General features: G+C 46.2%; 1 protein-coding gene across 5 annotated transcripts in view; it reads left to right on the forward strand.

Annotated features, from left to right (window-relative positions):
• Positions 1-25,923, forward strand: part of LOC123775176 (chondroadherin) — a 277,038-nt gene that overhangs the window by 181,136 nt on the left and 69,979 nt on the right. For all 5 annotated transcript variants that reach the window (XM_069319124.1, XM_069319127.1, XM_069319125.1 and 2 more), the window contains exons 4-7: positions 3,992-4,167; positions 4,645-4,781; positions 6,685-6,837; positions 22,269-22,449. In XM_069319124.1, coding sequence (XP_069175225.1) covers positions 3,992-4,167; positions 4,645-4,781; positions 6,685-6,837; positions 22,269-22,449 — 647 coding nt within the window. The remainder of the gene's footprint in view (positions 1-3,991; positions 4,168-4,644; positions 4,782-6,684; positions 6,838-22,268; positions 22,450-25,923) is intronic.

Below are 25,923 nucleotides of genomic sequence, written 5' to 3' on the forward strand. Positions count from 1 at the left end.
CACAGGGAGTGGACACGGGGAGTGGACACTGGGAGTGGACACTGGGAGTGGACACAGGGAGTGGACACGGGGAGTGGACACAGGGAGTGGACACAGGGAGTGGACACTGGGAGTGGACACTGGGAGTGGACACAGGGAGTGGACACAGGGAGTGGACACAGGGAGTGGACACTGGGAGTGGACACTGGGAGTAGACACAGGGAGTGGACACAGGGAGTGGACAATGGGAGTGGACACAGGGAGTGGACACAGGGAGTGGACACAGGGAGTGGACACTGGGAGTGGACACAGGGAGTAGACACAGGGAGTGGACACTGGGAGTGGACACTGGGAGTGGACACAGGGAGTGGACACAGGGAGTGGACACTGGGAGTGGACACAGGGAGTGGACACAGGGAGTGGACACAGGGAGTGGACACTGGGAGTGGACACTGGGAGTGGACACTGGGAGTGGACACAGGGAGTGGATACTGGGAGTGGACACAGGGAGTGGACACTGGGAGTGGACACATTGAGTGGACACTGGGAGTGGACACAGGGAGTGGACACAGGGAGTGGACACAGGGAGTGGACACATTGAGTGGACACTGGGAGTGGACACAGGGAGTGGACACAGGGAGTGGACACTGGGAGTGGACACAGGGAGTGGACACTGGGAGTGGACACTGGGAGTGGACACAGGGAGTGGACACAGTGAGTGGACACTGGGAGTGGACACAGGGAGTGGACACTGGGAGTGGACACAGGGAGTGGACACTACTAGCGGCATCAAATTCTAACGTCAATAACCAATGTTATCGCTCAAAGACAACGGACATTTCGACAAGCTCCGAGACGCAGAACAAATATATAAGTAACATGTTAAAGTTTTTGTCATTGTTCTTGTTGATGTAATTGTTCCGTGAACGAGTAAGTGTCCTGGTAAAAAAAAGCTTCTAATTACACCTAGCGAGGCTCCTTTTTTTTTCCTTCTCTTTCTCTTGATGAAGTCATTTGTCTGTCTTAAAAAAATTTAAGTTTCTTTTTGTGTATCTCTTTTTCCCAAATTTTATTGTTTTTTACACATTAATATCGCTATGTGTATTGTGTGTGTGTGTGTGTGTGTGTGTGTGTGTGTGTGTGTGTGTGTGTGTGTGTGTGTGTGTGTGTGTGTGTGTGTGTGTGTGTGTGTGTGTGTGCGCGCTTTTACTATTTGTATTTCCTACCTATACTCACCTAGTTGTGCTTTGGGGACTTCGGCTCTTTGGTTTCGCCTCGCAACCGTCAATCAACTGGTGTACAGGTTCCTGAGCCGATTTGACTGTATCATAACTACACTTGAAACTGTGTATGGAGTCAGCTTCCACCACATCACTGCCTGATGCATTCCATTTATTAACTACTCCTACACTAAAAAATTCTTTCTAATGTCTTTATGGCTCATTTGGGCACTCAATTTCCGCCTGTGTCCCCTAGTGTGTGTGCTCCTTGTGTTAAATAGCCTGTCTTTATCTACCCTCTCAATTCCTCTGAGAATCTTGTATGTGGTGATCATGTCCCCCGAACTCTCCTGTCTTCCAGCGACGTGAGGTTTAATTCCCGTAGTCTCTCCTCGTAGCTCATACCTCTCAGTTCGGGTACTAGTTTTAAATAGTTTTCTCCTATTTAGTTTTATGATTGGCGAGAAATGGACTCCATGCTGGGGCTGCATACTACCAGGATTGGTCTGACATACATGGTATACAAGGTTCTGAATGATTACACAAGTTTCTAAAGCCGTTCTTATCTTGCCCAACCTGGCATATGCCGCTGATGTTATCCTCTTGATATGGGCTTCGAGGGACAGTTCTGGCGTGATATCAACCAACAGGTCTTTCTCTCTCTGTGATTCTACAAGAATTTAATCTCCCAAGTGATACCTTGTATCTGGCCTCCTGCTCCCTACACCTATCTCCATTATATTACATTTGCTTGGGTAACAACCCAAGCAAATAACCCAAGTAAACTTTAACAACCATTTGTTGGACCATTCCTTCAGCTTGTCCTTGGTCTTCTTGAAGCCTCATTTTGTCCTCTGTCTTAATGCTTCTCATAATTTTGGCATCATCATTTACCATTGAGAGGAATGAGTCTATACCCTCTGGGAGATCATTTACGTATATCAGAAACAGGATAGGTCCGAGTACAGAACCCTGTGGGACTCCACTTGTGACTTCCCGCCGATCTGAGGTTTCATCCCTCACTGTAACTCTCTGCTTCCTATTGCTTAGGTACTCCCTTATCCACTGGATAAGGGAGTACCAGTGGCCCTACCAGTGGCAAGTGGCTTCTTGCGTGGAAGAGTGCCAGTAGCGGCTTCCTCCGTGCTCTCAGGTATCTTGTCATAGACTTGCGTATTGGTCACGCATGATTTCCCTTCTGCGAATCTCTGTTGAAGTTTTGCTCTAAACGTTTTTGCAATTTTTCCTCTTCTGGTTAATTTCGCTAGTCCCTACAGTGTATATGTTAACAATACGGTGCGGAAGTTTAGTGCTTCTTACATATCTCAGTTTTTAAATATAGGTATGACGCGCAGTCTTCCAGCTGTTTGGTAGTTCTCCCCTCACCAATGAAGCAGTGAGATTACTGAAAGTGATTTGGTCAGACATATAGTTACAATCTCTTATCACCCACTGGAAGAATTTGGTCCAACGGTGTTTAGAACGTCTAGATCTTCAAGCTATTTCCTTACCTCATCTGCTATAACATGTATGCAGCTTAGAGTCTCACTCAAGGGATGTTCTGCCCTCTACCTCCAATAAATGCTCAAGTTTCAGCTTGAGCGCTTCCTGGAAGCTTTGTTTAGTGTCACTTATTTTCCCATTGGTTCCGTCTTTTCTGATCTATGTTAACTACTTGATGGTTTACAGCCGTTTATCTCCTGATGGGACTGTGAAATTGTGAGGACTGTGAAATTGTGGGACTCTGACGTTTATCTCCTGATGGGACTGTTTTGATTATTCAATAGCCAGTGGATGCTTGATCATCATTGTATTTCTTCTATGTTTCTCTCATAGTCACCTTTGCGTTTCTTTCTCTGCTGTAGTTGTTACAGTGCTGAGGTTATCTGCTTGGTCTGTACCTCTTCCAAGGTCCTGTGTGTGTCTTGCACCAAGGCTTTGTCACACACATTGTCTTATGCTGCTTTGTCCCTTCATGCTATTATGAGTCTAGCTTTAATTTCTGGCATTTTGTGGGCTACGTAGTCTATTATATCTTCCATAGACATATGCAGGCGATGATTCACAATAACGTGGCTAAAGTATGTTGACCAGACCACACACTAGAATGTGAAGGGACGACGACGTTTCGGTCCGTCCTGGACCATTCTCAAATGATTCACTTGATATATATGGTCCGTCACTGGACCATTCTTAAGTCATCCATAGACATGTTCCTGTACACTCCTATTAAATGTTTTTCTGGTTTTGTCATTCTCCTCCTTTCTTGTGTGCTGGTCTTCTGAGCTTTTATCGCTGCCATCTTGCTGGGATTTTAATTTGAAGCATGTAATAGAAGTCCAGTTCACCGTAGTCATTAGCGCCTAGTGATATTGGGTGGTCTTATTTTCTTAATGTCTGCCATATATTGGGTGAAGAATGGCTAAGTTTGATTGGTAATGTCCCTACATTTGCTCGCATTTCCTGGTGGACATGTTGCGTTAGGAAGTGTGTTTCTGTGCTGTCTACCTGGCTTGCTCTCCAGATGAAATTTTTTGACTCCGAATCTATTTTTCAATTACTGAAATCTCCTATGATGGTAAATTTGATTCGTATTTTCTGAGAATGGTACATCGAGGGTAAAGCTTCTATAGTATCTTACTATAATATTCATCGGCGGCTTTTGCCCTCGCTGAAGGATTAAGTATTCCTCACCCTCCCAACTCTCCCCTTGCCCCTCATCACAGGCACCAACGAGTGCCTTCAACTCTCTGGAATTACTGCTGTTCCTCAACATTGCTGTCTCTCCGCAGGTCCCCACCGCGGCTCTGGCCTCGCTGAAGATGCTCACATTTCTCAACCTCAACTACAACCAGATCAAGAGGCTGAACGAGAGCGCTTTCTTCGGCCTCAACGTCCTCGAGCGACTCTCCCTCTACGAGAACAAAATTCAACACATTGACGATAACGCCTTCAAGGGCATCGGCAGGTATATATATGGGTCCTCGTTCAGGGAAGAAAAGATGCGAATCAAGTCATGTTGAAACACTCGTAGAAAAGTATTTTTGGTATGGGGAGCAATTAGCACATACGGATTAGTCCTGGGTTCCATTCCCGGACAGGAGAAATGAAAGAATATCTAAAGGGATTAATAGGGATGAATAATAAAGTAGGATAGAGAGAGAGAGAGAGAGAGAGAGAGAGAGAGAGAGAGAGAGAGAGAGAGAGAGAGAGAGAGAGAGAGAGAGTATAATAACCGCTGCAGCCTCCCATACATCTCCCTCCACCAAAGGACCTAAGAGGAGGATCCTGTTTCCCCTTCTGTTCTCTCCTTTTCTTCCTGTTCATGCTGTTGCTACTGCTCCTTTCTTCTCTCTTTCCCCCGCCCGTCCCTCTTCCTGCTGGATCTCCTGTGTGTCTCTGGTGCTGGTGTTCGGGGTGACTGTGGCTTGTGGTCCTCCCGCAGGAAGCTGCTGCGACTCAACCTGGGCAAGAACATGTTGGAATACATCCCCACCGACACCTTCCACCCGCTGGTCAACCTCGAGGTGCTCGACCTACACGAGAACCGCATCAGTCACATCCCAGACGGCGCCTTCCAGGGTGGGTCACTCGGGCTCCACCACAGCCTCTACCACAGTACTTGTACACCACCACAGCCTCTACCACAGTACTTGTGCACCACTACATCATCTACCACAGTACTTGTACACCACCACAGTCTCTACCACAGTACTTGTACACCACCACAGCCTCTACCACAGTACTTGTACACCACCACAGCCTCTACCACAGTACTTGTACACCACCACAGTCTCTACCACAGTACTTGTACACCATGTCATCATCTACCACAGTACTTGTACACCATGTCATCATCTACCACAGTACTTGTACACCACCACATCATCTACCACAGTACTTGTACACCACCACAGCCTCTACCACTGTACTTGTACACCACCACAGCCTCTACCACAGTACTTGTACACCACCACAGTCTCTACCACAGTACTTGTACACCACCACAGTCTCTACCACAGTACTTGTACACCATGTCATCATCTACCACAGTACTTGTACACCATGTCATCATCTACCACAGTACTTGTACACCATGTCATCATCTACCACAGTACTTGTACACCATGTCATCATCTACCACAGTACTTGTACACCATGTCATCATCTACCACAGTACTTGTACACCACCACATCATCTACCACAGTACTTGTACACCACCACAGCCTCTACCACAGTACTTGTACACCATGTCATCATCTACCACAATACTTTGAATCATTATTTATGTTTATATTTAATATTTCCAATTTATTTTATGATGATATAGAACAAATGTCACGTGAGTTACCTAAACAAAATTTATAGCCTATTTCCTTGACTGTGATGAGGCCACAAGGGACAAAATTCTTCTAATTCTTGAATAATAAGATTGTTTCATCTTTGAGGATATATTATCTTATATATCTCGGCTCTTTGCTAGTTGAGGATATATTATCTTATATATCTCGGCTCTTTACTAGTTGAGGATATATTATCTTATATATCTCGGCTCTTTACTAGTTGAGGATATATTATCTTATATATCTCGGCTCTTTGCTAGTTGAGGATATATTATCTTATATATCTCGGCTCTTTACTAGTTGAGGATATATTATCTTATATATCTCGGCTCTTTGCTAGTTGAGGATATATTATCTTATATATCTCGGCTCTTTGCTAGTTGAGGATATATTATCTTATATATCTCGGCTCTTTACTAGTTGAGGATATATTATCTTATATATCTCGGCTCTTTGCTAGTTGAGGATATATTATCTTATATATCTCGGCTCTTTACTAGTTGAGGATATATTATCTTATATATCTCGGCTCTTTACTAGTTGAGGATATATTATCTTATATATCTCGGCTCTTTGCTAGTTGAGGATATATTATCTTATATATCTCGGCTCTTTGCTAGTTGAGGATATATTATCTTATATATCTCGGCTCTTTGCTAGTTTGGTCAATTTGTAATCAAAATTCAATTGCCATTTCGTGACATTAGTCATTATTTGACCCATAATAATACTAACACGTTATTTGACGTTTGTCGCAGCCTAAGGGATAAGACTGGTGTATTGCATATGCTATTACGTCTGTACATAGTTCTTTGTGTGGCGCTGCTGTAATACGTCTGTTGACGTTGGTCACAGTCTGTGGCTCCAATATCAGATAAGTTGCAATGACTTAAAAACAAAGCGCTGCATAACTTTAGGTTTGTGTTAAGAATTTTTTTCATTTTCGTCTTCAATTTGAATTTCCCCGTGAGTGTTGTGCACTGGATTAGTGAATAATGTATTTGTTAATTTATTGTGCACTGGATTAGTGAATATCATGTTACGTCAGTTTAAATCTGCCAGAGTGAGGGACAATTGTGATGTGGGTCCCTTTGTGGGTGCGGAGGGACGGGAGTGACGTAGCCTGTTGCATGTGTTGCAGGTCTGCACAAGCTGGACATGTTGAAGCTGGAGCACAACCTGATCACCACCATCCAGGAGAACGTCTTCAGCGACCTCACCGTCCTCAACTCCCTCAACATCGAGCACAACCACATTGTCAACATCAGCGACCGCGCCTTCGCTGGCCTCGAGAGTAAGTATCCGGCTTCCTGGCCGCCTTAACTCTGGCTTCCTGGCCACCTTATGTCTGGCTTCCTGGCCGCCTTAACTCTGGCTTCCTGGCCACCTTATGTCTGGCTTCCTGGCCGCCTTAACTCTGGCTTCCTGGCCACCTTATGTCTGGCTTCCTGGCCGCCTTAACTCTGGCTTCCTGGCCACCTTATGTCTGGCTTCCTGGCCGCCTTAACTCTGGCTTCCTGGCCACCTTATGTCTGGCTTCCTGGCCACCCTATGTCTGGCTTCCTGGCCACCCTATGTCTGGCTTCCTGGCCACCTTATGTCTGGCTTCCTGGCCGCCTTAACTCTGGCTTCCTGGCCACCTTATGTCTGGCTTCCTGGCCACCTTATGTCTGGCTTCCTGGCCACCTTATGTCTGGCTTCCTGGCCACCCTATGTCTGGCTTCCTGGCCACCCTATGTCTGGCTTCCTGGCCACCTTATGTCTGGCTTCCTGGCCACCTTATGTCTGGCTTCCTGGCCACCCTATGTCTGGCTTCCTGGCCACCTTAACTCTGGCTTCCTGGCCACCTTAACTCTGGCTTCCTGGCCACCTTATGTCTGGCTTCCTGGCCGCCTTAACTCTGGCTTCCTGGCCACCTTATGTCTGGCTTCCTGGCCACCCTATGTCTGGCTTCCTGGCCACCCTATGTCTGGCTTCCTGGCCACCTTATGTCTGGCTTCCTGGCCGCCTTAACTCTGGCTTCCTGGCCACCTTATGTCTGGCTTCCTGGCCGCCTTAACTCTGGCTTCCTGGCCACCTTATGTCTGGCTTCCTGGCCACCCTATGTCTGGCTTCCTGGCCACCCTATGTCTGGCTTCCTGGCCACCTTATGTCTGGCTTCCTGGCCGCCTTAACTCTGGCTTCCTGGCCACCTTATGTCTGGCTTCCTGGCCACCTTAACTCTGGCTTCCTGGCCACCCTATGTCTGGCTTCCTGGCCGCCTTAACTCTGGCTTCCTGGCCACCTTATGTCTGGCTTCCTGGCCACCTTATGTCTGGCTTCCTGGCCACCTTATGTCTGGCTTCCTGGCCACCCTATGTCTGGCTTCCTGGCCACCCTATGTATGGCTTCCTGGCCACCTTATGTCTGGCTTCCTGGCCGCCTTAACTCTGTCTTCCTGGCCACCTTATGTCTGGCTTCCTGGCCGCCTTATGTCTGGCTTCCTGGCCACCTTAACTCTGGCTTCCTGGCCACCTTAACTCTGGCTTCCTGGCCGCCTTATGTCTGGCTTCCTGGCCACCTTAACTCTGGCTTCCTGGCCACCTTACTGGCCACCTTATATCTGGCTTCCTGGCCACCTTTTGTCTGGCTTCCTGGCCACCTTATGTCTGGCTTCCTGGCCACCTTATGTTTGGCTTCCTGGCCACCTTATGTCTGGCTTCCTGGCCGCCTTAACTCTGGCTTCCTGGCCACCCTATGTCTGGCTTCCTGGCCACCTTATGTCTGGCTTCCTGGCCACCTTATGTCTGGCTTCCTGGCCGCCTTACCTCTGGCTTCCTGACCACCTTATGTCTGGCTTCCTGGCCGCCTTAACTCTGGCTTCCTGGCCGCCTTAACTCTGGCTTCCTGACCACCTTATGTCTGGCTTCCTGACCGCCTTAACTCTGGCTTCCTGGCCGCCTTAACTCTGGCTTCCTGGCCACCTTAACTCTGGCTTCCTGGCCACCTTATGTCTGGCTTCCTGGCCACCTTATGTCTGGCTTCCTGGCCACCTTATGTCTGGCTTCCTGGCCACCTTATGTCTGGCTTCCTGGCCACCTTATGTCTGGCTTCCTGGCCGCCTTAACTCTGGCTTCCTGGCCACCTTAACTCTGGCTTCCTGGCCACCTTATGTCTGGCTTCCTGGCCGCCTTAACTCTGGCTTCCTGGCCACCTTATGTCTGGCTTCCTGGCCACCTTAACTCTGGCTTCCTGGCCGCCTTATGTCTGGCTTCCTGGCCACCTTATGTCTGGCTTCTTGGCCACCTTATGTCTCGCTTCCTGGCCACCTTAACTCTGGCTTCCTGGCCACCCTATGTCTGGCTTCCTGGCCGCCTTAACTCTGGCTTCCTGGCCACCTTAACTCTGGCTTCCTGGCCACCTTATGTCTGGCTTCCTGGCCACCTTAACTCTGGCTTCCTGGCCACCTTATGTCTGGCTTCCTGGCCGCCTTAACTCTGGCTTCCTGGCCGCCTTAACTCTGGCTTCCTGGCCACCTTATGTCTGGCTTCTTGGCCACCTTATGTCTGGCTTCCTGGCCGCCTTAACTCTGGCTTCCTGGCCACCCTATGTCTGGCTTCCTGGCCACCTTATGTCTGGCTTCCTGGCCGCCTTAACTCTGGCTTCCTGACCACCTTATGTCTGGCTTCCTGGCCGCCTTAACTCTGGCTTCCTGGCCGCCTTAACTCTGACTTCCTGGCCACCTTAACTCTGGCTTCCTGACCACCTTATGTCTGGCTTCCTGGCCACCTTATGTCTGGCTTCCTGGCCACCTTATGTCTGGCTTCCTGGCCGCCTTAACTCTGGCTTCCTGGCCACCTTATGTCTGGCTTCCTGGCCGCCTTAACTCTGGCTTCCTGGCCGCCCTATGTCTGGCTTCCTGGCCACCTTATGTCTGGCTTCCTGGCCGCCTTAACTCTGGCTTCCTGGCCGCCTTAACTCTGGCTTCCTGGCCACCTTATGTCTGGCTTCCTGGCCGCCTTAACTCTGGCTTCCTGGCCACCTTATGTCTGGCTTCCTGGCCGCCTTAACTCTGGCTTCCTGGCCACCTTAACTCTGGCTTCCTGGCCACCTTATGTCTGGCTTCCTGGCCACCTTATGTCTGGCTTCCTGGCCGCCTTAACTCTGGCTTCCTGGCCACCTTATGTCTGGCTTCCTGGCCGCCTTAACTTTGGCTTCCTGGCCACCCTATGTCTGGCTTCCTGGCCACCTTATGTCTGGCTTCCTGGCCACCTTATGTCTGGCTTCCTGGCCACCTTAACTCTGGCTTCCTGGCCACCCTATGTCTGGCTTCCTGGCCACCTTATGTCTGGCTTCCTGGCCGCCTTAACTCGGGCTTCCTGGCCGCCTTAACTCTGGCTTCCTGGCCACCCTATGTCTGGCTTCCTGGCCACCTTATGTCTGGCTTCCTGGCCGCCTTAACTCTGGCTTCCTGGCCACCTTAACTCTGGCTTCCTGGCCACCTTATGTCTGGCTTCCTGGCCACCCTATGTCTGGCTTCCTGGCCACCTTATGTCTGGCTTCCTGGCCGCCTTAACTCTGGCTTCCTGGCCACCTTAACTCTGGCTTCCTTGCCACCTTATGTCTGGCTTCCTGGTCACCTTATGTCTGGCTTCCTGGCCGCCTTAACTCTGGCTTCCTGGCCACCTTATGTCTGGCTTCCTGGCCGCCTTAACTCTGGCTTCCTGGCCACCCTATGTCTGGCTTCCTGGCCACCTTATGTCTGGCTTCCTGGCCACCTTATGTCTGGCTTCCTGGCCACCTTAACTCTGGCTTCCTGGCCACCCTATGTCTGGCTTCCTGGCCACCTTATATCTGGCTTCCTGGCCGCCTTAACTCTGGCTTCCTGGCCGCCTTAACTCTGGCTTCCTGGCCACCCTATGTCTGGCTTCCTGGCCTCCTTATGTCTGGCTTCCTGGCCGCCTTAACTCTGGCTTCCTGGCCACCTTATGTCCGGCTTCCTGGCCATCTTACGTCTGGTTCAATGGCTACCTAGCATCTGGCTTCTTGGCCACCTTGCATCAAAGCCACCTGGCCACCTTGCGTCAAAGGCACATTGCCACCTTGCGTCAAAGGAACGTGGCCACCTTGCGTCAAAAGCACGTGGCCACCTTGTGTCAAAGGCACGTGGCCACCTTGTGTCAAAGGCACGTGGCCACCTTGCGTCAAAGGCACGTGGCCACCTTGTGTCAAAGGCACGTGGCCACCTTGCGTCAAAGGCACGTGGCCACCTTGCATCAAAGGCACGTGGCCACCTTGCATCAAAGGCACGTGGCCACCTTGTGTCAAAGGCACGTGGCCACCTTGCATCAAAGGCACGTGGCCACCTTGCGTCAAAAGCACGTGGCCACCTTGCGTCAAAGGCACGTGGCCACCTTGTGTCAAAGGCACGTGGCCACCTTGCGTCAAATGCACGTGGCCACCTTGTGTCAAAGGCACGTGGCCACCTTGTGTCAAAGGCACGTGGCCACCTTGCGTCAAAGGCACGTGGCCACCTTGTGTCAAAGGCACGTGGCCACCTTGCATCAAAGGCACGTGGCCACCTTGCGTCAAAGGTGTGTGGCCACCTTACGTCAAAGGCACGTGGCCACCTTGCGTCAAAGGTGCGTGGCCACCTTGCGTCAAAGGCACGTGGCCACCTTGCGTCAAAGGCACACTGGCACCTTGCGTCAAAGGCACACTGGCACCTTGCGTCAAAGGCACATTGCCACCTTGCGTCAAAGGCACACTGGCACCTTGCGTCAAAGGCACTATTGCCACCTTGCATCAAAGACACATGGCCACCTTGCGTCAAAGCTATATGGCCACCTTGCGTTAAAGCCACGTGGCCACCTTGCGTCAAAGGCATGTGGCCACCTTGCGTCAAAGCCACGTGGCCACCTTGCGTCAAAGATATATAGCCACCTTGCGTCAAAGCCACGTGACCACCTTGCATCAAAGCCACGTGGCTACCTTGCGTCAAAGCCACGTGACCACCTTGCATCAAAGCCACGTGGCCACCTTGCGTCAAAGATATATAGCCACCTTGCGTCAAAGCCACGTGACCACCTTGCGTCAAAGCCACATGGCCACCTTGCGTCAAAGCCACATGGCCACCTTGCATCAAAGCCACGTGGCCACTTTGCATCAAAGCCACATTGCCACCTTGCGTCAAATCCCACCTCTGCTTTATCACTCTCCAGTGACACTTCCCCCTTCTCCATACAACTACTTGGGCTGGACGGTAGAGCGACTGTCTCGCGAGCTTTATGCAGGTCGACGTTTCAATCCCCAACCGTCCACCATGTGGTTGGGCGCCATTCCTTCCCTCACATTAGCTCATGCTACTTGGAATTAGTTGTTCCGAGTAGCTGAATCTAAAAGAACAACAACTATATGATTATATAGCACTTGGAAGGGGTCAGGATAAGGATTTGGGATTTCACGGGGGGAAGGAATGGCCCCCAACCACTTGGACGGTCGGGGATTGAACGTCGACCTGCATGAAGCGAGACTGTCGCTCTACCATCCAGCCCAAGTGGTTGGACTGAGAGGGGGGAAGTGTGACTGGAGAGTGAGAAAGGGGAGGAGGATAGAGAATGGGAATGGGAGAGGAGAAATAATGCTCTCAGCTGACAGTAAATACACTCCTCGGAGTTGGTTTGTTTACCTTCATGACGTCATCGATGTTTCCCGCGCCTCAGACACTGGAAGCCTTCAAGACAACAGAAGTGAGTTGGTTTCACTACTGTGGTCCCATGTGTGGGGTGGCGTATGTGCTCCCGTGTGTGTGGGGGGGGGGTAGGGGGGTGTATGTGCGTTCGTGTGCGTGTGGGGTGGTGTATGTGCTCCAGTGTGGGTGTGTAGGGGAGGTGTATGTGTTCCCATGTGGGTGTGCATGTGATGGGTGGTATGTGAACCCTTGTGCGTGTGTGCGGGAGCACGTGCTCATCGATAGGATGTGTCGGTCCCTCCTGTCCAGCGCCTGATAAAGCATATTTCTAATGCATTTTCCCTTGAAGATGCTTTTGGTTTGGCCTCCACAATCACTTCCATACATGACAGTCAAACACATCCCAGCAAACATTTTCACGTTTTTAAATCGTTCTAAAAACGACATTTCATTGTTTTCAGCACGTTTGTAATTACTTTTAAAAAACGTATTTTGAGAATTTGTAAAAACGATCTTAGAACGTGAATTGGAAACTTTTAAAAAACCTTTTTATAATCTTTTAATTACCTACATTAGAACGTTTCGAGCTAACGTTTTTAATGCCCTATTGTTGCCAATTTATTGGCATATAAATTAGGGTACATTCTAAATTTTTTTAATTCATATCTGAAATAGAAAGGGACAGACATCCTATATGTCAATTACAAATAAATAGGGTACAAAAAGAGAATTAAAATATTATATTTAATTAAGATTCAGTAATTCAAAATATGTGTAATAGCTCAAACTATGTAGAATGTATATCTATAATAGAATATAGAAGTCTATATGTGCAATGTGAACACAAATGTACGTAGCACCAATTATCTCTATCTACCGAAGTAAAAATCATATATATATATATATATATATATATATATATATATATATATATATATATATATATATATATATATATTAGTATATTTTGGTAGCAGTCTTTCCTGTAGACATATATTATTAAATATGACCGAAAAAGTAAGATTAATAATTCTAACACGAATTTTCTCGATCTTTCTTACGTTTCTTTTCACTGTTGATGGTAATTCAAAGATCAATTCTCCAAAATTCATTTTTATTTCTAGTCTGACAGCGACACTTGAGCGCGTTTCGTAAAACTTATTACATTTTCAAAGACTTTAGTTTACACAAACACACACAACTTTAACTGAATAGAGCTTAAACATCTTTCGAGTTTTTATACCTACATTTGGGTGAAGTGACATGTTACAATAGTTTTGGATGAGGTGAAAATAAACTTTTAACACAAGACAGAACACGAAACAATGAAATACAAACGGGTATTAAAAGTAGGTAACTGCAGAAGGCCTATTTTTATTGGCCCATATTTCTTGATGCTTCTATATTGGAGCGGAGTCTTGAAGTGGGTAGAATATAGTTGTGCATTAATTGGCTGTTGATTGCTGGTGTTGACTTCTTGATGTGTAGTGCCTTGCAGACGTCGAGCCGCCTGCTATCGCTGTATCTATCGATGATTTCTGTGTTGTTTGCTAAGATTTCTCTGGTGATGGTTTGGTTGTGGGAAGAGGCTATATGTTCCTTAATGGAGCCCTGTTGTTTATGCATCGTTAAACGCCTGGAAAGAGATGTTGTCTTGCCTATAACAGTCTAAGGAAACTACTCCAAGCTTGTACTAAAGAGGCACCCTTCTTGAGCCCGGATGGACACATGTATAAGCAAGTAGATGGGGTCGCCATGGGTTCTCCCCTAGGTGTCCTGTTTGCAAACTTCTACATGGGTACCATCGAGCAAAAAGTCTTAGTCGACATGAACTTGAAACCGGCCATATACTGCAGGTATGTTGACGACATTTTTACACAGGTACCTGATGTCAGACATCTGCAGGAGCTGAAGGAGGCATTTGAGCAGAATTCTGTGTTGCGTTTCACTTACGAGATGGAGAAGGATGGGAAGCTGCCCTTTCTAGATGTAACAGTCATGGAAAGGAGCGGAGGTTTCCACACTGCAGTCTACACTAAGGAAACAAACATAGGAATGTGCCTGAATGCCAATAGTGACTGCCCGGACAGGTACAAGAGGAGTGTTGTTAACGCTTATGTCGACCGTGCCCTCAGCCACAGCTCAGAATGGAAGCAAGTCGACGAAGAACTCTGTAGGGTAAGGCAGGTCCTAGTCAACAACGGCTTCTCCAATGGTTTCGTGGAAGACATCATAAGAAGGAAAGTGAAACGCCATGCAACCTCTGAAGAGACAACTAACACAACACCTATACCCCCTATTAGACTATTTTACAGGAACTTCTTTTCCACAGCCCATAAAACGGAGGAAAGGGTCCTGAAAGATATTGTCAGTAGAAACGTTATCCCTACAGACAAAAATCAGAAGATACAACTGACAATTTACTATAAAACCAAAAAAACGGCCAGCCTACTCATGAGAAACTCTCCAGACACAAAGCAGAACGTTTTAAAAGAGACCAACGTCGTCTATGCCTTCAAATGCCCTCTTGGGGATTGTAAGCCTCAAAAAACTCAGTATATAGGCAAGACAACATCTCTTTCCAGGCGTTTAACGATGCATAAACAACAGGGCTCCATTAAGGAACATATAGCCTCTTCCCACAACCAAACCATCACCAGAGAAACCTTAGCAAACAACACAGAAATCATCGATAGATACAGCGATAGCAGGCGGCTCGACGTCTGCGAGGCACAACACATCAAGAAGTCAACACCAGCAATCAACAGCCAAATATTGCACAACTGTATTCTACCCACTTCAAGACTTCGCTCCAATATAGAAGCATCAAGAAATATGGGCCAATAAAAATAGGCCTTCTGCAGTTACCTACTTTTAATACCTGTTTGTATTTCATTGTTTCGTGTTCTGTCTTGTGTTAAAAGTTTATTTTCACCTCATCCAAAACTATTGTAACATGTCACTTCACCCAAATGTAGGTATAAAAACTCGAAAGATGTTTAAGCTCTATTCAGTTAAAGTTGTGTGTGTTTGTGTAAACTAAAGTCTTTGAAAATGTAATAAGTTTTACGAAACGCGCTCAAGTGTCTCGTCAGACTAGAAATAAAAATGAATTTTGGAGAATTGATCTTTGAATTACCATCAACAGTGAAAAGAAACTTAAGAAAGATCGAGAAAATTCGTGTTAGAATTATTAATCTTACTTTTTCGGTCATATTTAATAATATATATATATATATATATATATATATATATATATATATATATATATATATATATATATATATATATATATATATATATATATATTGCACATATATATATATATATATATTATTATTATTATTATTATTATTATTCAAGAGAGAACTTGACAATTAAGCTCTTTCAAAGAATTCCTGATCAAGCAGGCTGTGATTCATGTCATGCTGAGATCAGTCTGAGATTACAAGCAGTTATTGTTACTTAAAAAAAATAAGTAAAATTTCCCAAGTATACATAACACAAGTTTTTCTATGACTAAAAATAAAAGTCAATAAATCATTTATGAAAACTGTAAAGTAAAATCTTAAAGTATAGGACTAATTTAACTATAAATAAAAACCTGCAAGTGAATGAAAACACAGTCAAGTATAATATTGATCTTAACACCATGAGATATAACTTAGATTAAGTAAAAATCTCCAAGTTAAATTTAAATCAAATGAAATATTAGAAAGAAAGAAAGAGAGAGAGAGAGAGAGAGAGAGAGAGAGAGAGAGAGAGACAAAGAGAGACAGAAAGAGAGACAGAAAGGGACAGAGAGAGAGAGAGAGAGACAGAGAGAGAGAGAGAGAGAGAGAGAGAGAGAGAGAGAGAGAGAGAGAGAGAGAGAGAGAGAGAGAGAGAGAGAGAGAGAGACAGAGAGAGAGAGAGGAAGAGAGAGAGATAGAGAGAGAGAGAGAGAGAGAGAGAGAGAGAGAGAGAGAGAGAGAGAGAGAGAGAGAGAGACAAAGAGAGACAGAAAGAGAGACAGAAAGGGACAGAGAGAGAGAGACAGAGACAGAGAGAGAGAGAGAAAGAGACAGAAAGAGAGACAGAGAGAGATAAACAGACAAACAGACAGATAAAGAGCCAGACACACAGACAGAGAGAGACAGACAGACACACACACATAACAAAAAGAGAGAGGAGACAGAACAAATTCAAGGCAGGGGAGAGAAGACAGAACAGAAACAACAGAGAGGGCAGAGAGAAATGAGAGAAGATTGAACAGAAGGGGAAGAGAAAAACAAGAGAAAAAAAAGATACAAGATAAAAATGAAGTAACTGAATACCACAAATGTAAAAAGTAAAGGAAGAGAGAAGCTAGAAGAGACAGTAAAGAAGAGGTGTTAGAAGAGAGGAGGAAAGGAGGGATATAAAAAGAGACAAGAAAAATAGTGTCGGAAAATCCGACACCATTTAATAATAATATCATACAGACAGATAATAGCTGTATTGTATAAACAAGTTACCCATAGAAAACGTAACTTGTAGTGGAATTACCATCTAAAGAAAACGGGATATCATCACCACATACTATTATAATTCACCACCTATTATGGTGGGAATTATTCTTAAATACATTAGTCTTTGGACTTTACCATCATAAAAACATCTTATATAAATTAACTTAATTATCAATATTAAAGTAGAGTAAATGTGACCCTTCTATCACTTTCTGACATGTGGACAATGTAAGCCAGGCGTCAGAGTGAGGAAGGAGGGCAGCCATTGTTGATACTAGACCAGAGGCTCACACGGGAGCAAATTCGGCTCCTGTTAATTTTACTTGGACGTAGTGTTATGGAAACCAAAGGTGTACCATTTTCAACACGCTGTCTACAAATTCAAGTTAAGTGTTCTTTCCGAAACCCATTATCTATCATTAGTGGCCATTAATGTCATTGGGTAGGGTTAGCCGGTTAGAACGCGAAATCGCCTCATACTAAAGGTAATTAAGCCAGGTCTTTATTGTTCCATGTACTGTATAGTGTTTTCTCTGATATAGCTTGTCATATATAGGATTCTGGCTTCACAGCTAGCGCACTTTTGACAGGTCAAGACGAGGAAGCAAGATTTGTGCACCAGTTACTGGGTGATATGGAAGCTCCCTCAAAGAGGATAATTTGGTGTCTACACCCTAGTTATACCTGGTGGACTAACCTGCTGTACTATAAGATAAGGAACCTCTTCAATGTATGTAGTTAATTCTGTAGTTTGATTGGCTGCATATATATTCAATTAATAAACCCCCCCTAATGTGTAGAGGATCGATTTGTGAGATTAAGAGATTATTGCAGAAATACAGTCCACTTATCATTATACAAATTGCTATCGAAGTATATAAATTAACGTAAATATAAATTCATATAAATTAAATAAATATAAATCTCACAGGTCGGTTCCCACAAATAGGAGAGAAACGTAACAGAAGAATGAGAAAAAGGACATTTGTGTGAGAGGAGAGAAAATAAAGAGGAGACCAGAGAAGACCATATTACAAAAGAGTGTGAGGATAAAGAAACATTGATAATTTATTTTCTTAGTAGACATCCTCTGCCTCATCATGCCCATCTTGAATTTGAAGAGTAGTTTCGTCAATTGCAAGTTTTCCCTGAAAAGATATTAACATATAAATTAATATGTAATTATTTGTTTATATAAATTACACACAAACTTTATATATATATATATATATATATATATATATATATATATATATATATATATATATATATATATATATATATATATATATATATTGGATAAACGAGAGGGAAGAATGGAAGTAACTGCAAAGGGCCTATTGGCCCATAATTCTTCTTGATACCGTGTCTGGCCGATTCATGCACAGGCGACCAGCTCCTGATGACGTCACAGCCACCTTGTCCACGTCCTCATAGCCAAAGTGGAATTTGGTATTTATTTTTCCATAGACATGTTCAGGGAAGAGAATTTATCATTTTACGAAGAAAAAAGAATTTCTTAGGAACACTTTATTTCATGCGCACCCGGGGAATTTCACAATAAACATCGGCGCAGCACGGTGGTTAAATGAAGCAATCTGAAGAGCAAGTGATGGAAATATAATCATTTATACTTGGGAAAATATTGTAGGAAAGGTTCCAAATATGAAAAAATATTTAGTTTTTTTTTTTTGTTAAAAAATTTTTAACTTCAAATTTTAATTTTTAAGTGATTTTTAAATATTATTTTTTTTAATTGTTTGGTTAATTTTTTTTGGTTACTTAAACTGACATTATATAGTTCTTGTTTTTGTAGAAATGCCAATTTCTTCTTTTGTCCTTTCAGAATGTACAGTGACCACAGGCCGTTTGTTCCTATCTTCTTCATTATTCTTCGAACCGTGGTTGCACAATCAGGCCCACATACACTGGTTAAAATCAACAACAAAAATGTAGTACACTGAAGAATTTTGATTATATATATATATATATATATATATATATATATATATATATATATATATATATATATATATATATATATATATATATATATATATATGCAATTGACGATCACAAAACACTGATCATTTTATGCGGAAAATCCACAGAGAAATATGGAAGGAGGTGAACGTTTCGGCTTTGTTAAAGCCTTTGTCAACACCAGACTGACCAAGACTTTGTCAGTCTGGTGTTGACAAAGGCTTTAACAAAGCCGAAACGTTCACCTCCTTTCATATTTCTCTGTGGATTTTCCGCATATATATATATATATATATATATATATATATATATATATATATATATATATATATATATATATATATATATATATATATATATATATATATATATACTACATATAAATATATATGCTATGTTGTATGCTACAACTTAGCTGATTATAAAGCCAATCACAACTGCAGGCCTAATAAAAACGGAGGTGGCACAGCAATATATTACAAAGATACCTTCATCTGCAATAGTGTCATTAGTGATAGAAACGACTATTGTGAATATACCTTTACCAAGTTCTCCAGTAAATCCCTTAAATCCTCCTTGACTATCGGTGCCATCTACAGATTTCCCAATACCAACAGCTTCATTCTCAGATAACGTAAGGGATCTTATCATAAATAACAATCTCAACAAAAATCACATAATTCTAGGAGGTGATTTCGATATTGACCTGGGTTTACAAAATAATCCTCTAGTTGACTATTTTCTAGCAGCATGTACTCCTGTATGCTAATCCCCACAATCACCAAGCCCACCCGAGTCACTCAAACATCTGCTACTATCTTGGATCACTTATGGACTAATATAACAGCTCCACTTACATCTAGTATAATCTATGACAAAACAATTGACTACTATCCTACCTTCCTCGTAGCAAACATGGACACAACACCGCCAGAAAGCAAGAAACTCTCATTCAGGCTACACAGTGAATCAGCTTTAGGCAATCTCTCAAATGCACTTCACAATATTAACTGGGAATCTGAATTCAATAATACACACGATATAAACTCATCAACTAACCTCTTTCTCTCCAAAACTCTAAGCCTCTACAACACTCACTGTCCCCTCCTTACCAAACAAGTCACTGACAAAAAATAAACAATTCGTGGCTCACAAGTGGCATATTCAAATCAATCAACGAAAAGCATGAATATGAAAAGAAATTTAGGATTGGCCTAGTTACAAAGGAAGTAGTTAAAAGGTACTCATCAGTGTTATCACGTTACCACGAAGAGAGTGCCATGCAGTGCCTGGCCTTCCATTAGAGAGCATGGTAATACTGAAAGTGAATACTCTTTACAACTTTGTCACCTCATTTCTCATCCTAGGTTTTTCAATTTGGTGTCAATGTGTTCGAAATAGATATCTCTACAGGTTTAAATGCATATAAACTCCAAAAGCATGGCGTAACACCCACACAAAACAGAGAAAGTGAGAGAAAGTTACCCAGGAGTGCTCAAAAGCAATATAATGTGTACACTCTTATCACTTTGGTTACCTCAGTTCTCGTCATAGGTCTTTCATGTTGGTATCAATGTGTTCGCAATTGTATCTACTGGCATTTTACCCTTTGCTTGGGTCTGAAGGGTTTTAGGTCCACCACAATGCAATCTGATAGTACCAGAGGTGTATAGCCTATCTTCAAGCAGCAATTCTCTCATTCAAACTGACTTATAATAGTTATCCATATATAAATGGTAACCTTTGTTCTTCAATAGTTCAAAGCGGGAAGACGTTGGCACGCAGTTTAAAATCAGTCTCCCAAAAAAATTGGATAAAAACCTGAATTTTAGCAAATATTTTAAATTTTGATGCCATACATCGTCATTAGTGGACATTTAGCAGTTAAAATTTTGACTCCATACTTCATCATTAGTGGGCGAAAATGCTAAATTAGAAACCTGTCATTTGAAAAAAAGATTGTCAAAGTTTAAATTACATTCTCTAGAAAGGCAAAGAATTAAGAGTGACATATGGTAGAGGTGTACAATAGGATGAATGGACGTAACAAAGGGGACATTAATAGGGTATTAAAAGTAACAACACAAGACAGAACTCGAAACAAAGTGTAAAAATGTGAAAAAATTAGATTTAGGAAAGAACTGCATGAGTAAATACTCTGTGTTTGTACCTCAAGGTTCATGTATGCAATATTACAGAGTTCCAATTAACTCCCATGCATGCAGTTAATTTATGTTTTTTATGTTAAAATGTTTTTGTTGATTTGTTTTTATATTTTCATAAGTAAAACATGCTTACCGTCTTATTCCAAGTTTTATGATAACTTCACAAGGTTTAAAACATAAAGTTCAATATAATATTCTGGTTTTCATATAGGAATTATACGTTAATATAACATCATAATAACGTAATGATGTGTAAATAACGTTATATTGACGTCATATAAATGTTATATTTATGTTATAAGAACGTAAATTGAATAAGTTTACATAAATTAAACAAAAAAAAAACAAAATGTTGACTGAAAATTGTTTATTCTTAAATATAAAGCATAAAAACATTATAATTCCATAGCATTCAATATTATTTTTAAATTTTTACATAAATCTTAAAAAAACTGTGTCTCAAGAATATGTTTTTATTTATCTCTAATGGTTTTAAGGACGTCACAAATACGTATTTATGTCAAAAGTTACAAAGTTACCTTTGTGGCACCATTTGAAAACGTGCACAAACGTTTTGTGTTTACTGGGATGACATCCAGACACATGACATCCAGACACATGACAGCCAGACACATGACATCCAGACACATGACACCCAGACACATGACACCCAGACACATGACAGCCAGACACATGACATCCAGACACATGACATCCAGACACATGACATCCAGACACATGACATCCAGACACATGACATCCAGACACATGACAGCCAGACACATGACATCCAGACACATGACATCCAGACACATGACATCCAGACACATGACACCCAGACACATGACATCCAGACACATGACATCCAGACACATGACATCCAGACACATGACACCCAGACACATGACATCCAGACACATGACATCCAGACACATGACACCCAGACACATGACACCCAGACACATGACATCCAGACACATGACACCCAGACACATGACATCCAGACACATGACACCCAGACACATGACACCCAGACACATGACATCCAGACACATGACATCCAGACACATGACAGCCAGACACATGACACCCAGACACATGACACCCAGACACATGATACCCAGACACATGACACCCAGACACATGACACCCAGACACATGACATCCAGACACATGACATCCAGACACATGACACCCAGACACATGACACCCAGACACATGACATCCAGACACATGACACCCAGACACATGACACCCAGATACATGACACCCAGACACATGACATCCAGACACATGACAGCCTGAAACACAATAACCAGAGGAATATCCCTCGTAAACTGTCTGAAACACGATACCACGTCGCTGCAACTGGACATGTTTCTCCTGAAGGCGCAGCACCGCACGTTTCTCACTGCAGGTAACCTGGAGTGGCTGGAGCTGGGTCACAACCGCCTCGACCACATCCCGTCCCACGCCCTCCGGCCTCTCCACAACCTCCGACAGCTCGACCTCGACTCCAACAAGATCGCCACGGTTCAGGAGGACGCCTTCAAGGGCTACGGAGACACAATTAAATATATCCTCCTCGACAAAAACCAGTAAGTGTTAGTGGGTGTGGTGGAGGGTGTTTGATAATGAGCTTACGCTGTGACAGGAACCAGGTTGTAGTGGGGGGGGTTGGTGTAGCTGGGCTAGGCTCCTCTGCGGCAGCCATCTTCTCGCACTGTCATCATCTTCTTGTAGCATCCTGCAGTCCTCTTCTCTCGCTATCATTGTCGCTTGCTGTGTACCTCGCCTGGGAGGTCATTTACACAAAAGAGCACCAGGGGGTTCAGGCACCAGGGGGTTCAGGCACCAGAGGGTTCAAGCACCAGGGGGTTCAAGCACCAGGGGGTTCAGGCACCAGAGGGTTCAGGCACCAGGGGGTTCAAGCACCAGGGGGTTCAGGCACCAGAGGGTTCAAGCACCAGGGGGTTCAGGCACCAGAGGGTTCAAGCACCAGGGGTTCAGGCACCAGAGGGTTCAAGCACCAGGGGGTTCAAGCACCAGGGGGTTCAAGCACCAGGGGGTTCAGGCACCAGAGGGTTCAGGCACCAGGGGGTTCAGGCACCAGAGGGTTCAGGCACCAGGGGTTCAGGCACCAGAGGGTTCAAGCACCAGGGGGTTCAAGCACCAGGGGGTTCAAGTACCAGGGGGTTCAGGCACCAGGGGGTTCAGGTACCAGGGGGTTCAGGCACCAGGGGGTTCAGGTACCAGGGGGTTCAAGCACCAGGGGGTTCAGGCACCAGAGGGTTCAAGCACCAGGGGGTTCAAGCACCAGGGGGTTCAGGCACCAGAGGGTTCAAGCACCAGGGGGTTCAAGCACCAGGGGGTTCAGGCACCAGGGGGTTCAAGTACCAGGGGGTTCAGGCACCAGGGGGTTCAGGTACCAGGGGGTTCAAGCACCAGAGGATTCAAGCACCAGAGGGTTCAGGCACCAGGGGGTTCAAGCACCAGGGGGTTCAGGCACCAGAGGGTTCAAGCACCAGAGGGTTCAGGCACCAGAGGGTTCAAGCACCAGGGGGTTCAAGCACCAGGGGGTTCAAGCACCAGGGGGTTCAGGCACCAGAGGGTTCAAGCACCAGGGGGTTCAGGCACCAGAGGGTTCAAGCACCAGGGGTTCAGGCACCAGAGGGTTCAAGCACCAGGGGGTTCAAGCACCAGGGGGTCCAAGTACCAGGGGGTTCAGGCACCAGGGGTTCAGGTACCAGGGGGTTCAGGCACCAGGGGGTTCAGGTACCAGGGGGTTCAAGCACCAGGGGGTTCAGGCACCAGAGGGTTCAAGCACCAGGGGGTTCAAGCCCCAGGGGGTTCAGGCACCAGAGGGTTCAAGCACCAGGGGGTTCAAGCACCAGGGGGTTCAAGCACCAGGGGGTTCAGGCACCAGGGGGTTCAAGTACCAGGGGGTTCAGGCACCAGGGGGTTCAGGTACCAGGGGGTTCAAGCACCAGAGGGTTCAAGCACAAGAGGGTTCAGGCACCAGGGGGTTCAAGCACCAGGGGGTTCAGGCACCAGAGGGTTCAAGCACCAGAGGGTTCAGGCACCAGAGGGTTCAAGCACCAGGGGGTTCAAGCACCAGGGGGTTCAGGCACCAGAGGGTTCAAGCACCAGAGGGTTCAGGCACCAGAGGGGTCAAGCACCAGGGGGTTCAAGCACCAGGGGGTTCAAGCACCAGGGGGTTCAGGCACCAGAGGGTTCAAGCACCAGAGGGTTCAGGCACCAGGGGGTTCAGGCACCAGAGGGTTCAAGCACCAGGGGGTTCAAGCACCAGGGGGTTCAGGCACCAGAGGGTTCAAGCACCAGAGGGTTCAGGCACCAGAGGGTTCAAGCACCAGAGGGTTCAGGCACCAGAGGGGTCAAGCACCAGGGGGTTCAGGCACCAGAGGGTTCAAGCACCAGGGGGTTCAAGCACCAGAGGGTTCAAGCACCAGGGGGTTCAAGCACCAGGGGGTTCAGGCACCAGAGGGTTCAAGCACCAGAGGGTTCAGGCACCAGAGGGGTCAAGCACCAGTGGGTTCAGGCACCAGAGGGTTCAAGCACAAGGTGTTTCAGGCACCAGAGGGTTCAAGCACCAGGGGGTTCAAGCACCAGGGGGTTCAGGCACCAGAGGGTTCAAGCACCAGAGGGTTCAAGCACCAGGGGGTTCAGGCACCAGAGGGTTCAAGCACCAGGGGTTCAGGCACCAGAGGGGTCAAGCACCAGGGGGTTCAGGCACCAGAGGGTTCAAGCACAAGGTGTTTCAGGCACCAGAGGGTTCAAGCACCAGGGGGTTCAAGCACCAGGGGGTTCAGGCACCAGAGGGTTCAAGCACCAGAGGGTTCCAGCACCAGGGGGTTCAGGCACCAGAGGGTTCAAGCACCAGGGGGTTCAAGCACCAGGGGGTTCAAGCACCAGGGGGTTCAGGCACCAGGGGGTTCAGGCACCAGAGGGTTCAAGCACCAGGGGGTTCAGGCACCAGAGGGTTCAAGCACCAGGGGGTTCAAGCACCAGGGGGTTCAGGCACCAGAGGGTTCAAGCACCAGGGGGTTCAAGCACCAGGGGGTTCAGGCACCAGGGGGTTCAAGTACCAGGGGGTTCAGGCACCAGGGGGTTCAGGTACCAGGGGGTTCAAGCACCAGAGGATTCAAGCACCAGAGGGTTCAGGCACCAGGGGGTTCAAGCACCAGGGGGTTCAGGCACCAGAGGGTTCAAGCACCAGAGGGTTCAGGCACCAGAGGGTTCAAGCACCAGGGGGTTCAAGCACCAGGGGGTTCAAGCACCAGGGGGTTCAGGCACCAGAGGGTTCAAGCACCAGGGGGTTCAGGCACCAGAGGGTTCAAGCACCAGGGGTTCAGGCACCAGAGGGTTCAAGCACCAGGGGGTTCAAGCACCAGGGGGTCCAAGTACCAGGGGGTTCAGGCACCAGGGGGTTCAGGTACCAGGGGGTTCAGGCACCAGGGGGTTCAGGTACCAGGGGGTTCAAGCACCAGGGGGTTCAGGCACCAGAGGGTTCAAGCACCAGGGGGTTCAAGCACCAGGGGGTTCAGGCACCAGAGGGTTCAAGCACCAGGGGGTTCAAGCACCAGGGGGTTCAAGCACCAGGGGGTTCAGGCACCAGGGGGTTCAAGTACCAGGGGGTTCAGGCACCAGGGGGTTCAGGGACCAGGGGGTTCAAGCACCAGAGGGTTCAAGCACAAGAGGGTTCAGGCACCAGGGGGTTCAAGCACCAGGGGGTTCAGGCACCAGAGGGTTCAAGCACCAGAGGGTTCAGGCACCAGAGGGTTCAAGCACCAGGGGGTTCAAGCACCAGGGGGTTCAGGCACCAGAGGGTTCAAGCACCAGAGGGTTCAGGCACCAGAGGGGTCAAGCACCAGGGGGTTCAAGCACCAGGGGGTTCAAGCACCAGGGGGTTCAGGCACCAGAGGGTTCAAGCACCAGAGGGTTCAGGCACCAGGGGTTCAGGCACCAGAGGGTTCAAGCACCAGGGGGTTCAAGCACCAGGGGTTCAGGCACCAGAGGGTTCAAGCACCAGAGGGTTCAGGCACCAGAGGGTT

Source organism: Procambarus clarkii, chromosome 92, assembly GCF_040958095.1.
Source record: "Procambarus clarkii isolate CNS0578487 chromosome 92, FALCON_Pclarkii_2.0, whole genome shotgun sequence".
Lineage (NCBI taxonomy): Eukaryota > Metazoa > Arthropoda > Malacostraca > Decapoda > Cambaridae > Procambarus > Procambarus clarkii.